We start from the raw sequence: 17,101 nt of genomic DNA, 5'->3' as shown, positions 1-17,101 counted from the left end.
TTTAGCTACGAGAAATTACTCGCAAATTTATGTTCAATAACCCGATAACGAATGTTGTTATCTCTACTCAACAAATTACTTAATAAATCGTATTTTCATAATAAATATTAGAGTTTATGGGCAAGAAGAGTAAGGAAAGAACTCCTTCATCTCACTCTTTCGCAAAAACTCGAAAATTTAGCATTAAATATTGCAGCATCTAGTATAAGACTAATTAATATGGATAATCAGAATGCGTTTACCAATGAAAATGGCTATAAATTCAATAAAATTCAGTTCCTGCGTCTCCAATGAAACTATATTTATATAGGAGTTCAACAAATAAATTAATTAACTAGTAATTTAAATTATATTAATCGAACAGTCTATTTGAGTAATTGTAGTTGATTATACAAGTATTTTGCATGCATCATTTTATCTATTACGTAAACTGTATATCTGCACTGTATTTTTTATATTTTGAATGCAAGTTGTCAGATTGCGAAATTACTTTTACTTTTCATGCCTGCTGCTACGTGTTTTAACTGCTGCAGTTGTCATAGATCCGAGGCTTTTTTCCGCTTTTTTACTGCGTGGCAAGGTAGTACAGCTTGTAGACATTTTATCCTAAAAATAAAGAACATTAGAACGTGTATAATTGAAATCAATACATGACGAAATCATGCCAAAAAGTTTAATAGTACAAGACAATCAACAATGGTGATTAGTGGCTTTTAATAATTAGTATGTAATTAGTATAGATTATTTTGAGGCTCAGGCTCTTTTAAGCAATTTACACATATGCACATTGTTATATATATTTCAAATTATTTCGGAATAAATGCATAGGAGGAAGATAGAAACGAAGGGAGTTTCCTTATATATTTACCGACAATAGGACTATATTTCGGTTTCCTTTTTGTTAGCATTTTCTTTTCTTGGGAATTGGTCATTTGCCGGCAAAGAAATGGGTTGTATGTTACTATTAAAATCACTCTGTTGTGGGGGTTTTGGTGCTTGTCCTTTATTGTGAACATAAGAACGTCTAGTGGGGATTTCTATAGTTCGAGGCATAACAATGTTTTCTTTAAAACTATTCGTGATTTCCTCAAGACTTGACCTTAATTGTCTTATAGTAACCTTGTCTTCGACACTGGAGACATCAGTGTGAGTTTGTTGTTTTTTGGTGTTATCATCATCTGATATAATATCAGCCGAGTCATTAGAATTAGTTTCGAAGAATTCATCGGATTCATCTATAGTGGTAGTTTCATCAGTATCTCCAAAGTCAGGAAGAATTTCGGTATTTGATGAGGCATTGATATTCGAAAGAGTTTCAAAAGTAGTTTCCCCAAAATCGACCTGAGGAATTTTGCATGAAATATAACAAAAGCCAAAATTGTTTTTTATAAATTCACGCAAAATTTTCCAAACTGCAAAAAAAGTTTTCTAGGGCCAGGGATGGAAAATTTTATAACCGCAAGAATTATACGAGCCCTAACCACTATTAATTCGTACACATAGCATTTTTAAACAATGTGATATTAAAATATGCATATCTTCAGAACTATAATGACTACACAAACAAATTTTTATTATTCTAAAAGATAATTTAGACATATATTAATAAAAATACATATTAAAAATAGGTCCTTTTAAGAAACCAACAAAAACGAAAGTTCATTTTTTAAAACAAAACTATTGTGACCACTATTAATTCGTACAGTCACCAATTATCATTGTTAGAATTATGGTACGCCATCATTGTTTTTTACAACGGTCTCGACCCACTTTGGCATGGTACTGACTAGCTTTTGACAATCTTCTCGGGTTATCTAGTCCCAAATTTTCTGAATTTTGGACTGTAACCCGTTAACAGTCCGTTGGAGTTCATTTCGAAGCTCTCTTTTCATAATAGCCCACAAATTTTCTATTGGATTAAGGTCTGATGGCCTATCCAGGACCTTGATTCCATTTTCTTCAAGGTACTTTTTCGTGTTTTTAGCAGTATCGGAAAAAAACCTGTTAGAATTTGTATTCCCCATAGTCTGCTAATTTCGATACAGATGGTATCAGATTTTCTTCATAGATTTTTATATATTTTTCTGCATTTACGATTCCGTCTATGAAATGGAGCTGACCAACACCTTTTGAAGGCATACATCCCTATACCATAACGCTAACTGAAAACTTTACTGTACGTTTTAAGCAGTTTTTATTGTATGCCTCGGCGCTTTTATGTACTACCCTTTTTCTTACATCACCAAAACAGACATACAGTATCGGCCAAAACTAAAGCACCCCCTCAGTAATTTTTTTTGAAATGATATTTTTTTTATGAAAGCTGAATTATAAATTTATATTTTATTTTTCTTTTTATTTATTTATATCTTTATAATTGAAAAATACAAAAATAAGGAATTCAGAATTTAATAAACAAAAGTTAAAATTCAAAAAAATATTTTAGGTCGCAAATATAAGCGGACAAAACTAAAGCACCCCCCAATTTGAGGTACAACAAGAACTATTGAAATTAATATTTCGTTGCGTATCCTCTATTCTGAATGACACAATCACATCTTTTAGGCATAAAGGATACTAAATTATTAATTATTGCAGGCGAAATAATTGATTTTCGGAAAATTTAGCTTAAATCGTCAAAATACTGAAAATCGGAAGGTACCGTTATATGGAGGCTATACCCAAACGTGGACCCAGGTCCACGATTTTTGGTGGATATGTTTTGTGACCACTAAGATCCCTAAGTACCAAATTACAGCTAATTTAGTAGGAAAATGTGGCTTAAATATCCGAAATACCGAAGATCGGAAGGTGCCGCTTTAAGGGGGATATACCAAAACATTGGCCGATATTGTTCATATTCATCCAAAAATGATGCTACAGCATCCACTAGTCAAATACAATACGCTAACGTTTAAACATTAGCAAAAGAACCAATTGCAGAAGAACGATAGACGCCGGCTTATTCAGTCGACGACCAGCAAAAAAAAATCCTTTCATATCAACTAAAGATGAAGGATCCAGACTGGCATTCGCCAAGACCCATTTGAACTGTTTTCCGATGAATCTATGTTTAATTTAAAATATTCAGATGGTAAAAGGCTTGGACCAAATGGGCAACCGTTAAATCCTAAATATTGCAAAGACGCTGTAAAACATGGAGGCGGAAGGTTTTTTGCTGGTCGTCGACTGAAAAAGCCGGCGTCTACCGTTCTTTTGCAATTCGTTCTTTTGCTAATTTTTAAACCTAAGGGATTTAGTATTTGGCCAGAGAATGCTGTAGCATCATTTTTGGGTGAATATGAACAATATCGGCTAATGTTTTGGTGTAGCCCCCTTATAGCGGTACCTTCCGATCTTCGGTATTTTGGATATTTACGCCACATTTTCCTACTAAATTAGCTGTAATTTGGTACTTAGGGTTCTTAGTGGTCACAAAACATATCCACCAAAAATCGTGGACCTGGGTCCACGTTTGGGTATAGCCTCCATATAACGGTACCTTCCGATTTTCAGTATTTTGAGGATTTAACCTAAATTTTCCGAAAGCCGATTATTTCGCCAGCAATAATTAATAATTTAATATCCGTTATGCCTAAAAGATGTGACTGTGTCATCCAGAATAGAGGATAAGCAACGAAATATTGATTTCAATAGTGTTTGCTGTACCTCAAATGGGGGGGTGCTTTAGTTTTGTCCGCTTATATTTGCGACCTAAAATGTTTTTTGAATTTTAACTTTTGTGTATTAAATTCTGATCTCCTTATTTTTGTATTTTTCAATTATAAAGATATAAATAAATAAAAAGAAAAATAAAAAATAAATTTATAATTTAGTTTTCATAAAAAAATTATCATTTCAAAAAAAATTACTGAGGGGGTGCTTTAGTTTTGGCCGATACTGTATATCAAATTTGGATTCGTCACTAAAGATAATGCTGTCCCATTGCCGTTGTACTCAAAATCTTCTCTTTTTAGTCCATAATAGGCGTTTACTTCATTTTAAGCTCTGTAAGCAATGTCTTTTCCTTGGCATAAAAAATTATATAAATTATCAGGTTGATTTCGAAATACCGGCTTAATCTTTAACTTACTTTATAGAAATTATAACCTTTTTATATGCAGTCGGGTCCGCTCACGTTCTAAGGGCTTTCCAATTGCTTCAGACCACTTTATGGCTATATCTCGAACAGTGCTTCTACGATTTAGTTTAATGATATTTGCCGAAGCTCTTTTATCGCGCGGACTTATTTTGAAAGTCCGACATTATTGCTTAAATTTCTTAATATTTTCACTTTTTTCATATTTACTTTGTATTGTAGATCTTGGAATTTTAAGATCAGTCGAGTTCTGTCCATATGTCGTTACAGATTTGAATTTATCGACGATTAAAATTCAAATTTCCTCCCAAATAGGTTTGCCACGTGCCGTTTTTAGAAACGATGAAAATTAAAATAAAATAAAGTGAACATTTTATCTTTTTTTTGCTTGAGCGCAATTTATAAACTGAACGAATAAATAGTGGTCAAATAATTTGCAGCAATAATTAAAGGCCTTTTTGTTTTCTTAATATTTTTAGCATTTTAACACCGAGTTTAATAGGAAATAAAATAACCTTTCAGAAAAGTATAAATATGTCGGTGTTATTATAATAATTAAACTTTTATTCTTGCGCTTGATGTTAAAGAGTGAAAAAATACCTGGTGTACGAATTAATAGTGGTTAGGGCTCGTACGATTTAAGAAGATCTTTCGTCCTTGTGAGATTTAAGGACTTTATACCCGTTTTTTTCTTTATTCATAGTAATCGCTGCATTTTTCATTCAAAATATTCGTTCAACATTGACTAAGAATGTGGTTGTTTCGCATATTTTTATTTTTAATGCAATTGTGTTGTCAACAAGTTTTATTCAATAAATATTTCTACATCAGTTCCCCAAAAAATATTATTCAAAGAGATATTAAGGTTAATTTTCAAAATATCGTCTCCAAGTTCATCTTCCGAAAAAATTTCAATGTCCATATAAAAAAATTATCTTGGAAGCAATTTTTAGTTTCACATACAATTTTTAAACGTGTGGGACAAAAGTATGTGAAATGGTACTGAATTGACCACGTGGATACTTCGGTACTTTTTATAGTGTACTGCATTTTCCATCCCTGACTGGGGCAAATGAAGTGTAAATTCCTATAAAATTCACAAAAGAAGTAAAGATCCGAGTCGATTTGTCGAATCGAAATAGTGTACATTTTAGTTGTATTGTATGATAAAGGTATATTTGAAATGTATAATTTCGATTTTTCGGAAATCTAATGGAAATGGTTTCTATCACATATTACCAGATTGTCGACGCCTACATATATAAACTTTATACCTCACTAGTGGTGGAATTAAAATCCATATTATATTAGGCTTTTCACATTGGTGTAAGAAGTAAGGTATTTGCATGAATTACAACAACTAAGAATTTCGCAATAACAACATGATTTTATACAAACCAAATTGTCAATGACAATAAGTGAATACTAGTTTCGTTCAAAAATAGTTCAGAACAATTTAGAGGAAATAAATGGAAAGATTTGAAAATGATTGGCTTAGAATTTACTCTAGACATAATGTGGATACATTTTACACTTCGCACATTTATTATGCGGCAAGTAAGAACTTTTTATTTCTTTAAATTGGCATTTCTTTATTTTGGTTTTTAAATATCTGTTCTCACATTCGAGAGTCCCAACTATAAATTCACAAGTATTTTGATGAAATCCGGTGATACTTCCCCATTGCACCCGTGGTATCGTATCGGATATTTTTAGGACAAAATAGGCATCTAGTTAGCTTTCCGTCCGTTTCTGTTACTACCTATTAGATTTGAGGTCATGGGAGTAAAATGGGAGCATGCAAATTTGCTAGGGGCTTATGGTATTTGATATCGTGTCAATATGAGATACTGTTCTCGCATCATTGAACCTATACAAACTGTAATATCTGGACAGGAATCTGAAGCGTTCGCCCATATTTCTAAATAGTATGTTGCTATATTTTATCCCATGTCATTGTAATCAGGAAAAAATTTAAAAAAGGTTAATTGTCTATTTTTTTCCATATATATTTTTCCTAAGAACATTTTATGAACGACCCTGTTACTGAATATTTTCTATGACTTTTTTCAATAATTACAATGTTATTTTTGTAAAATTATTAGTTGTTGTAATGCATGCAACTACCTTCTACAAATATGTGTTGTATAAACTTTTGTCTATTTATTACTTTCTTGTTTCTAGGTTTTTAAGCAATATGAACCCATGGACAATAAACGTGCCATGAATGAAATAGAAAACACTTTAAGCATTCTATTGAATCTATACCAGCGTGAGGCATTGTGAGTTTCGTGAGCGTAAATTTACTCTCGCTCACCACCGGTTAGAATCTACACAAGTTGTGAGCTGATCTAAACTAACCATTTAGTGCGTGACACACTCTTCATTCATCTTTTGCATATTTTCTATAATCTTTTGTATTTTTACATACTTCGTTATTTAATTCTGAAAAAAAAACCAAAGAAGCAAGAGACAAAAAATCATACCGAAGGGCAACTAAATATTGCAATCGGTATGCTAATAAAGACCCCAACACCATCAGCGTAAGGGAGTTTCAAATGATACGCTCTAACCTCAAGTTTGTGAGGAGATTCGAAAGAAAATATCCCCACGTAACTAAGAGGGAAGTGCGTGTCAGTTAAACCCCTACATCAAGAGAGGTAGTAACCCCCATCGAAACCTCCAAAGAGGCGACGAAGGGAGGAGACTTCAACTCAGATAAGGACTCCCCTTTTTCCAATCCGGCGGCGTCGCAGCCCTCAAAGAAATCTGAGAAGAAGCCAAAAAGGAAAAAGAAGGTATCCAAGTCCTCTGGGAAGGTTTCGACTGATTCTGTAGCTGGTCCAACTTCTAAACCCGACCAAAGGGTGATAGAGGTGAGTCAGCTAATAAAAAAGAAGAAACCATCCAACACAAGTGGTAACACGAGCGGGCGGAACAGTGATGGGTCAGTGACGGCATTGACTTTCTCAAAGGATAACGAACCTCGGTCGACCGATCCAAAATCACAACCAGTGGAGGATGAGGTCGTCTGAGGCACAACCTCCTTCTGCTCCTTCTGCGAAGAAGTCTACGTTGTCACAGCCGGTCTATCCGTCGGCATCGTTTGCTTCGGTGACGAAGAAGGCTAGTGAGAGGATCACTGTTGAAAAGGTTAAAACCTCTTCATCATGTGCTTCTTCTCTGAAGCCTTGTACGTCTGAAAAGGCAAGTAAGGATGCGGTATCCTTAGCATAGTGCTATACAGACTCCTTGTTCATCTGTAAAGGCGAGTGAGGACAAGGCAAAACCTAGTGCTCTGCAGACTCCCTTCTCGTCCACGAAGGCGAGTAGACAACGCTGAAACTAGTGTTTTGCAGACTCCAAGCTTGTCCACGAAGGCGAGTAAGGACAACGCAAAGCCTATTGCTCTGCAGACTCCTTGCTCGTCAAATCCGAAGCAGGATGACATCGCTGCTCGACGGATTGTCCCGGGTGAGATCCGGCTGGTGATCATAGACAGGGCTGATCCCAATGGTAGTTTGAAATTCGAATTTTATATATCAGTATGAGTTTGAATTATTCATTATTATTACACTTGTAATTCGAAAAGTTTAATTTGATATTACAATTATTACAATTTATTTATAGGCAAACAATGTTGGGGTAAAGTTTGGAGCGTGGAAAATTCCTGTTGGAGTTGAAAGACTTTGTTGAGTATATACAAACAAGGAGATACCGTACACTGGGCAGATATGAGATCGACACTCTGACCTTCCTGTCTAACATAGATCCCATCGTCCTACTCAACTTTGCCAGACATCTAGCATGGCTTGGCAAAGGACCCTTAATAATCAGACTCTTTTCACTCTTCCAGATAATTCCTTGGCGTCAATCTCTACATCTTTTAAGTAACCGATCGAACTTATATGTATACTATTAAAAAGCTTATAGAGTTGACAATCAAATTAAATTAATTCGCGTATGAAAACTTTGCTAGTTGCAGTTCTAGAACAAAAAAACCGGTTTCTTAAACCGTTTTTAAGGAAAACAAGTAAGCGAAGGCTATAGTCGGACGGGGCCGACCATGTGATACCCTACACCACAACTTGTAGGAATTAGCTATGTGCAACTGGCTTGCACGCTGAATGTCCGGGTTCGATTCCCATCAAATTGTCAATGGTGGCAAAATACCCCTTAGTAATGTTGGCGATATTTCCTGAGTATTTTAGCCATGAAAAACGTCTCCACAAGTGGCAACTTAGGACACGCCGTTCGGACTCGGCGATAAAAACTACGTCACATATCAATAACTTAATATGAATTCATTGATATAAGAGAAGCCTCCCTTGTCTTTACTCGGATGTTTGTGGAAAAATATATAAATTATGCATTTCTAGAAAAATATTCGAAAATTGGAAAATTCACATTGATTAGCCCCTCCTGCTACATCTTCAAATTGTCCTTGAATATCAGGTTCCTTTTTGGAATGCACCTAAAATAAATAAATATATGTATATACCATGCAATTTGGTATATTTGATTATTGGGAAAATTGCGAGTTTATTGAAGATCTATCGTCAAAAAATTGTGCCTTTAATTTTGCACTTCAAAATACGTGGAATTTGTAGGTATCGTAATATGGGGCTATACCAAATCAATTTTAGTAAGCTAACTTCTGAGTTTTGGAGAAGTTTGAGAATTATTTTTACAGATTTGGAACTTCTGGACTATTATCTCAGGAAATATGACTTACCCCGGAAAAGGGACCAGAATAGGGACCGTGAAAAGAACCTTCTTAAAAAAAAATAATAATAATAATAATAATAATAATAATAATAATAATAAAAATAATAATAATCAAATAGATCCGATACGGGTCCTCAAACTGCACTTTTCCCAAATTTTTTGTGGGAGGTACTCGAAGGACGGACCGATATAGTCCATATTCCAACCTGATACAAGGCTGATGAAATAATACGATGTGTAAAGTTTCGACCAATCAGAAAATCCCCTTGAGAGTTATCTTGCGGAGCAAGCACAATCTGTTGAAAAAAATTCAAAATGATTCGAGAGGACTCTTAAATTTATCTTTTCCGAATTTTTTGTGAGAGGTACCCTAAGGTGTGGACTGATATAGTCTTATCCGATCTATATCTGAAAGAAATAATATTATATGGAAAGTTTGGAGCAAATCGATTGCTCACTTCGCCAGTTATCGTTCATACAATTTTTCTAAAACAATTTTGAACTTTTTTGGGGGGAGGTGTGGACCGACATAGCCTACATTCGAGCTTAAACAAAGTTTGGGCAAAATATTACGAAGTATAAAATTTGGTCCTAATCGGTAGATCCTTTCGAGAGTTATCGTGCGCACCAGCCAACTAGACATTAAGAGAGACAGATGAATGGACAAGGCTAAACAGACTCCAAATTGTCCGTAATGAATTTCGGCGAAACATACTTGGGGTCTAAAACCAATATTTCGATGAGACACATCTTTGGTCGTATTTTGTTTGTATCCCCTTTACCCTAAATTAGGGCTGCTCAAAGGACGCACTTCTGCTGTCGGTGTGTGTCAATTTGCTCACTCACACAATTGAAAAAAAGAGCTTTTGTTTTAGAAATGAAAATTTTCAATACACACCACGGTGCTCTTGTAACAATTTTAAATGGAAGGTGCTTACACCTTGGAAGTTTTTGCGGATTCTGAAACTACAATGTTCATAGATGAGAAAAATCAAAAAACAAAAAAATCGCCGGAGCGCTTTTTAAATAAATCGCGATTTAAGTTAACATATTTAGGGGTTCTTTATGACAATATTGAAAATATGGATGACAATATTGAAAATAAAACAACAAAAACCCAAACCCCTTTGATAACGACCCCTGCTATGACCACGGACACTGCTGCACCTAGTGCAATTAACTTAAATTTGGGCGGGGACGACTGTTCCACACCGACCCTGGACAGAGTTAGCGACTCAATAAACTCGCAGAGCAGGGAATTGCTCAATCTCCTGAGGGAAAGTGCGTCCCTTCACTTGAGTCGGGAAAGTTCTCCCATAAGCAACTGGGAGGACATCCCCCTGTCTGATGATGAGATGGATACTACGGTCATCCCATCTCAGAAGGACAAGGAGATGTCCCCCTCAGCTGCTTCTGGGAGCACAAAACCGGATGGGAAGGGAGTAACTCCGTCAGGGGATGTTACGTCGGTCGCGACCGATAGACCCGCTCTTCCCAGGCAGGACGCCTTGGTGGATGAGGCTATGGATGAGGAGAATGGAAATTCTCTCACCTCCCCATCCATCAAGAGTAGTAAGGCCCGGGAAAGAAAAGATAAGCATGGCTACAAAAGAGCAGTTAACTACTGCTCTAGATTTGTAGACAAGTCTCCAGGTGAGGTCTCCACGGCGGAATTCCGGGAGATTAGGTTGAAGCTTCGCTTCTTGAGGCGTATTGAGAGGAAGTACCCTCACTTTGAGAAGCTTCCACTTCCAATCGACCGGATTCCGAGGCCGGATCCGGAGGTAGGCGCCAGCCCAACGACTGGCTTGACTTCCCCGGAACCAGCCACAGAACAAAAACCAGTAGTGCCGGTCTGTTCTGACCCTTTGCGGACCCCTAATGTGTCTGCGGTAGGGGAAGACACCCGGACCACACTGGCCCCACCGACACGGTCCTCGAAGTCGGAGAAGCGAATTGGGAATTCACGGGAGGAGTTGCCACATCAGCCTTCAGCTACTGTGACAACCCCGCCGGTGAATGCCACAAGAGCTGCTGGGGAAGACATAGGCGGGAAATGTTCCAAGGTCGCTGATTTGCGGAAGCCTGTTGAACAGGCATCTGCGGTATCAGTGACGAGGAACAAATCCAACACCTCGGGGAATAACAAAACTGGCCCGAAAGGGAATATCGGCTCTGCTGGAGGTCGGACGATTGATGGGACTGACGGCCCCTCAACCTCAAAGCTGGCTAGCGGTCAGAAGACTACTTCTTCATTACCACCTGGTATGAAGAGAGTGAGGTCTTCTGAGGATCCGCATCCAGATGCTAAGAGGCTGGGTGGTCGCCAGTCCGATAATCGACCGGCCTCGTATGCAAAAATGGCAGCTCGACAGACGGTTAAGGAAGCTCAACCAGAGAGGGCCTGTAAAGGCAGCTCGGGCCAAAAACTTCCTAAACCTGCTGGTGAGAAGCCATATGAGCCACACAGGCCTGCAAGAATGACGGCCCCAGATGACCTTCTGGTGGCAATCATTGATAGAACTGACCCTGAAGGTAGGATCAGTGACGATCATTGGTTGCTGATAGAGGGTCTTCTGAGGAACGTCATTACTTCCGATGATGTGGATGAAAGGAAGACCGGCTTTGGCAGGGCATCCGTATACAAGGGCGTCAAGGTTATCAACTGCAAGGATGAGGAATCGCGTGATTTCCTCACCCAAACAGTAAATAGCTCTGACGCTCTGTGGGACGGATGCAGGCTGGCTGCGATTCCCATCGCCGAGATCCCATCAAGAGTAGCGGCTACAACATGGGTGCCACCTCCTGCTTCGGATGTGGCACAGGTGTTGAAGCTGATCAGGAAGCAAAACAGGCCCATCCAGATCGACAGCTGGAAAATGGTGAAATCCTATCCAGAAGGCGGAGGCACGGTGATGAAGTTCACCATGGACAGTGCTAGTGCAGAGTTCATCAAGAATTGTAAGGGAGAGCTGGACTTCGGGTTGGGTTGGCTTCGGTTCCGCTTCTCGCAGCCCCAGTAAGGAGTTCGGGCAGCAGGGCCTTCGCGTGGTGCAGATCAATCTGCATCACTGCAAGGCGGCGGCTGCAGAGCTCCTTCTCTCCCTTACAAATTCGGTGATTGACATCGCTTTGGTCCAGGAACCCTATCTCTACAAAAATAGGGTTTCTGGACTAAACGATGGGCGATACTCTCTGTTCTATTCGTCGAACGGGGAGAAGGTAAGATCCTGTATTATAGTGAAGAAATGTTTAAATCCAATTCATTTCTATAATTACAGTGATGGCGACACGGCGGTAGTGAGGCTGGAAGTAGGCTCCGGAAGGGCCTTGGTGCTAGCCTCGGTCTACATGCCGTACGAGGTACCTGACCCACCTAGTCGATTGGTGCGTAAGCTAGTGGATGAGATCTCGGGCACTTGTAATCTCATAATGGGCTGCGATGCAAATGCCCATCACTTCCACTGGGGCAGCAGTGACACTAATACGAGAGGTGAGTCCATATTCGATTTTATTTTAACTAATAATCTACGAGTGTGTAATAGGGGAAATACGGCCACCTTCCAGAATAGGGTAAGGGAGGAGGTAATAGACCTCACCCTTACAAATATGGAGGATACTTCCATAACGGACTGGAGAGTATCGGAGGAATGTTCCTTTTCGGACCATAGGACGATACACTTTCGAGTCCCGAGTGGAAGTAAACGGCAACAACCTCATAGGAATCCCAGGAGAACTAATTGGGAGAAATTCAACTCCATGGCCTCTTCAAGACTGTGTGAAATATCTGAACCTCACACAGAGAGGGAAGTGGACAGGCGGGTTGAGGATCTCACAAATGTCCTCAGGGACTGCTATGAAAAGACATGCCCATTAACTTACCCAGGTAGGAGAACACAGCCCGCTTGGTGGAACAAAGATCTAGCTAACCTTAGGAAGGTTAGCAGGAGAGCATACAACAAAGCGAACAGGACCAAACTTAGTACGGATTGGGATCTGTATAAGAACAGTTTCAATAAGTACAAAAGTGAGGTCAGGAAAGCTAAGAGAAACTCCTGGATTAACTTTAGTGAATCGATAGAGGGAGTAAACGAGGCGGCAAGATTTCGTAAGGTAATCTCAAAGGACCCCAAACCTATTGGGAGCATCAAACGAAATGATGGCACGTGGACGAACTCTGCTCTAGAGACTCTTGATCTATTGGCAGAGACTCATTTCCCGGGATGCAAGGACGCTGTTTCGTATCCGAGCTCGGAAACGAACAGAACCTATACACCCGATGAGAGGTTCTTCGTCAATAGGTTGATAAGTGACTCAAGGATCTCTTGGGCGATCAGCACTTTTCAACCCTACAAATCTCCTGGTCCAGATGGCGTCATTCCGGCGATGCTTCAGAACGCACCACCGGTATTGATCACCATACTGAAGGCTATTTTTAGGGCTTGCTTATTGCTGTCGCACGTACCGGCACTGTGGAAAGAGGTAACAGTGACTTATATCCCCAAGGCTGGGAAGCCAAGCCACGCGTTGCCGAAGGACTACAGACCGATAAGTCTTTCCTCCTTTCTATTAAAAACCTTAGAAAGGCTGCTCGACTTGGAGATCAGATCGTACATAAATTGTGACCTTATAAGCAGCTCCCAGCATGCTTATATGAAAGGGAAATCGACGGAAACAGCGCTACATGAGGTAGTGAGTTATATAGAGAAGAACATGGATAACTTGGATCACACATTGGCCGCTTTTCTAGACATAGAGGGAGCGTTCAATAATGTGAAGCTTGAATCCATTCATTCTTCTCTAGAGCTTCTGAGTGTCCCCTCTATCTTAATCAACTGGATTGACAGAATGCTGGAAAGCAGACTGATCAATTCCAGTATTGGAGAGAGTTCCGTAAGGAAGTCAGTCACTAGGGGCACCCCACAAGGTGGAGTCTTATCTCCATTGCTGTGGCTTCTAGTGGTGAATGGGATACTCAAGGAGTTTGATAGACTAGGGACTAAAGTTGTAGCATACGCTGACGACGTTGTCCTTCTAATCAGTGGAAAATTCTTGTCGACGCTGTCGGAACTGATGCAGGGTGCGCTGGTTAAGCTCTCTCGCTGGGCTCACCACAATGGTCTTGGGGTGAACCCTGCGAAGACTGAGCTGGTACTATTCACCAGGAAAATAAATATTGAATTTGAATTGTCCCAATTTGAACTTCTATATCTCAAAAACGGTAAAACCGAAGAGAATACCATAAATGTCAATCTTGTAGAGAATTTTCATAGCTACAAGATTTTCTTTAGTCCCATTTTGATAGGACGTGCGGTTTTTAAGTAAAGTCGTGAAAACCTAAACAACCCCTAAAAATGTCAATATAAATCGCGATTTATTTAAAAAGCGCTCCGGCGATTTTTTTTTTGTTTTTTGATTTTTCTCATCTATGAACATTGTAGTTTCAGAATCCGCAAAAACTTCCAAGGTGTAAGCACCTTCCATTTAAAATTGTTTCAAGAGCACCGTGACACATTTCTTCCATTACAAAAGACAAACCAACATTACTCGAACAAAATTCTTGTGTAGCCACTGGAGAATAAACAAAACTTGATTCTCTTGAAAATAATGAATGTGTATGCTAATTATTAGCTTATCCGTGAATTTGTAGAATGTATTTATACGAAATATTTTTCTTAAATTTTATAAAATCAGACTGAATGGTATGTTGGGAAACTATCAAAATGTTTGTGTTTCAGAACCAACACAATAACAAAATGTGTTTGTATGTGTGTGAGCAGGCCTATTCTAAATCCACTGGATTTTATTTGACGTATATTCTGCGGGATTGACAGTTTAAATCATAGTATACGTTCATAGTCTAATTCATGAATTACAAATGAACTTGATTCGAATTTCAAACGAAAGTTTTCAAATTACAATCGAAAATATTAGAATTACAAACTTTAATGAATATAATTCGAATTACAAATGAAATAATTCAAATTATAACATTAATATTTCAAACTATAAAATTCATTACCGATATCCTTACTAACCCATTATTTTAACAAGGACATGTCTCGATAAATGTATAGCTATTTTTGGCAACTGAAATAACTATTTTATATTTGACAACTAAAGGTCGTCATTGCTAATTTTGGTGGCTAAAATGTAACTATGTATTTATTTTTCGCTACATGCCCTTGTTAAAATAATGAGTTAAAATGTAATGAGTTTTTGCTGCGATATTTATTAAGCCTACGATTACATTTGCATGAATTCTCCGGTAGGTTTTATATTACTCTTTAAGACAATTTTAATATAAGAAAAAACTTACTTCAGATCGTTTTGCTTTTAGTCGAGTTTTAGACGCATTTGTCATAGATGAAGTGCGACTTAAACCTCCGGCGATGGGTTCAGCACTTGAATAACCCGAACTAATGTCATCCGAAGATCGTATATTATAACTGTAAATAAAATATGTTGCAATCGTTACTATCGGTAGTATGTTTTTTTCACGGATTTACAAACTTGAAATCTCCAGTTCCCTTCGAAGTGACATCAACTTCGGTGAAATACATTCCTGTCGAATGTCGAGTTCCAGACGCTGATCGACCTACCGGAGTATTGAGACGAGGCCGTAACATCCTTTGTTGAGGTCTTATTATGGCGACATCATCGACCTAAAATAGATTAACGTGTTGAAATCAGCTCATAGGATTACTTTTGTACAAACCTCATCCTGAGTGCGATGAATATCTGGCTCTGAAAGATCACTCAAACTGTAACTTCGACGAATAGTCTGCACCAAATTTCCACCACCCTAATATTAAACGTATAGACATGTAAAGAATTTACACATTTAATGGTAGATTTCTAGTTATGTATATATTGAGATTTCAATTTGGAGTGTTATATAATGTATCATTAGTACAAACTGAAGCAAGAATAAAATTATAATCGAGTATATGTAGGTTGGTGAAAAAATTGTATGGCATAGCACATTATCGCAGAGATTTTTTAAAACTATCGATTAGTTATCAACATCTACGTCCACGTCGGGTGTGGGTTCACGTAGCTTTCGGCGGCTACGTATGCCTACTGTTGTTGTTGTTTTTCCACCTACAGCCACTTTTGAACGTTTTGGTATTATAACAGATGTATCTATGGTTTTTGTCTTTCTTGCAGGAAGATCGCGTATACGCGCTGCTCCATTTTCTTCTTTTTCTTCGATGTCTTCTTCTTTATATTGACGTTCTTCATCCTCGGAAAATTCAACATGCATTGTAGCCATAGTGTGCAAAGATGTGGATCGAGGAACCCACTGGCTGTGATCTTCGTTTGTGTCTAATTCATCACCGGCAATGTGAGCACTGCGCGTGTATATGGCATCGTCTGACTGCGACGATGGCAACATACGTAACCCTGGGTTATTCGCTGAATTTAAGCCATAATGAAAAGTCTGTTATTAGCGTGCACGTGCAATCAATCAAGTGTTCAGATTAACCAGTGTGAATCGCAATGGTATAGTCAGTTAATGACGATTGAAAATGAAAAGAAAGCAACAAAAAGTTAACTTAATTGAAACGAAAATAAAAATGATAAATTATTAAAAATTATTCATGAGAAATATAATGCTGCTCTCCATGTATTTTCGAAATACAATTCATAGGGACTAAGTGTCCAGCATATCAGTTATTTACTTAATCCTTTTACAAATTTGCATATCTACACTCATCCATATGTACACATAATTGCGTTGCAAACAAAATATAAAAAGAAAGTAGATACATATCTTATAGATTCGAACATATTGTTTTTATTGTGTGAAGTAAAATAATTATAAACATATATACAACATAGACAAACAAACTCAAAAATATATATGTTGATTATTATATTGCAACAAGTTAACGCACGATGAATGCCAAATGAGCTGTTCTAAGCAAACCCTAAAACCAAGTCTAACAAAATGAAAGAAAATTGTTATGTGACATATTAAGTGATTGGTAATTATATATTGAATTGATTCGTGTTAGCTTAAACATATGGAGGTTATGTATGAACATTGTAGTTGCAAATAAGTGTATTATGAATGTGGTTGCGGATGAGAACCAAACGGAATATTTCAATTACCTTAATTGCGGTTTGCATTATAACATTAGTGGCATAGTTGACACCTTTAGAACCTAATTGTAATACAGCAGAATATCCACGTTCTTTGGCCTGGTTGAGATATTCGTCAATCTCCTGTAGAAAAAAAAAATAGTTTTAATATGTGTTATTATTTGA

General features: G+C 37.9%; 1 protein-coding gene across 6 annotated transcripts in view; it reads right to left on the bottom strand.

Moving 5' to 3' along the window:
* Positions 1–280: 280 nt before the first annotated feature.
* The window catches only part of ReepA (Receptor expression enhancing protein A), a 40,805-nt gene continuing 23,984 nt past the window's right edge, over positions 281–17,101 (bottom strand). For 2 of the 6 annotated variants that reach the window (XM_073991287.1, XM_073991285.1), the window contains 6 exons: positions 16,946–17,059; positions 15,546–15,632; positions 15,341–15,492; positions 15,147–15,276; positions 869–1,341; positions 281–606 (listed from right to left, as the gene is read on the bottom strand). In XM_073991287.1, coding sequence (XP_073847388.1) covers positions 880–1,341; positions 15,147–15,276; positions 15,341–15,492; positions 15,546–15,632; positions 16,946–17,059 — 945 coding nt within the window. In that variant the 3' untranslated portion in view covers positions 281–606; positions 869–879. Of the gene's footprint in view, positions 607–868; positions 1,342–15,146; positions 15,277–15,340; positions 15,493–15,545; positions 16,272–16,945; positions 17,060–17,101 lie in introns of all 6 variants that reach the window. The other 4 variants (XM_073991288.1, XM_073991286.1, XR_012413325.1 and 1 more) reach the window with 3 other exon arrangements.

Source organism: Musca autumnalis, unplaced genomic scaffold (assembly GCF_047663935.1).
Source record: "Musca autumnalis isolate F117 unplaced genomic scaffold, ASM4766393v1 scaffold_5, whole genome shotgun sequence".
Lineage (NCBI taxonomy): Eukaryota > Metazoa > Arthropoda > Insecta > Diptera > Muscidae > Musca > Musca autumnalis.
The sequence above is the reverse complement of the archived record's forward strand: the minus strand, read 5'-3'. Positions and strand labels throughout refer to the sequence as shown.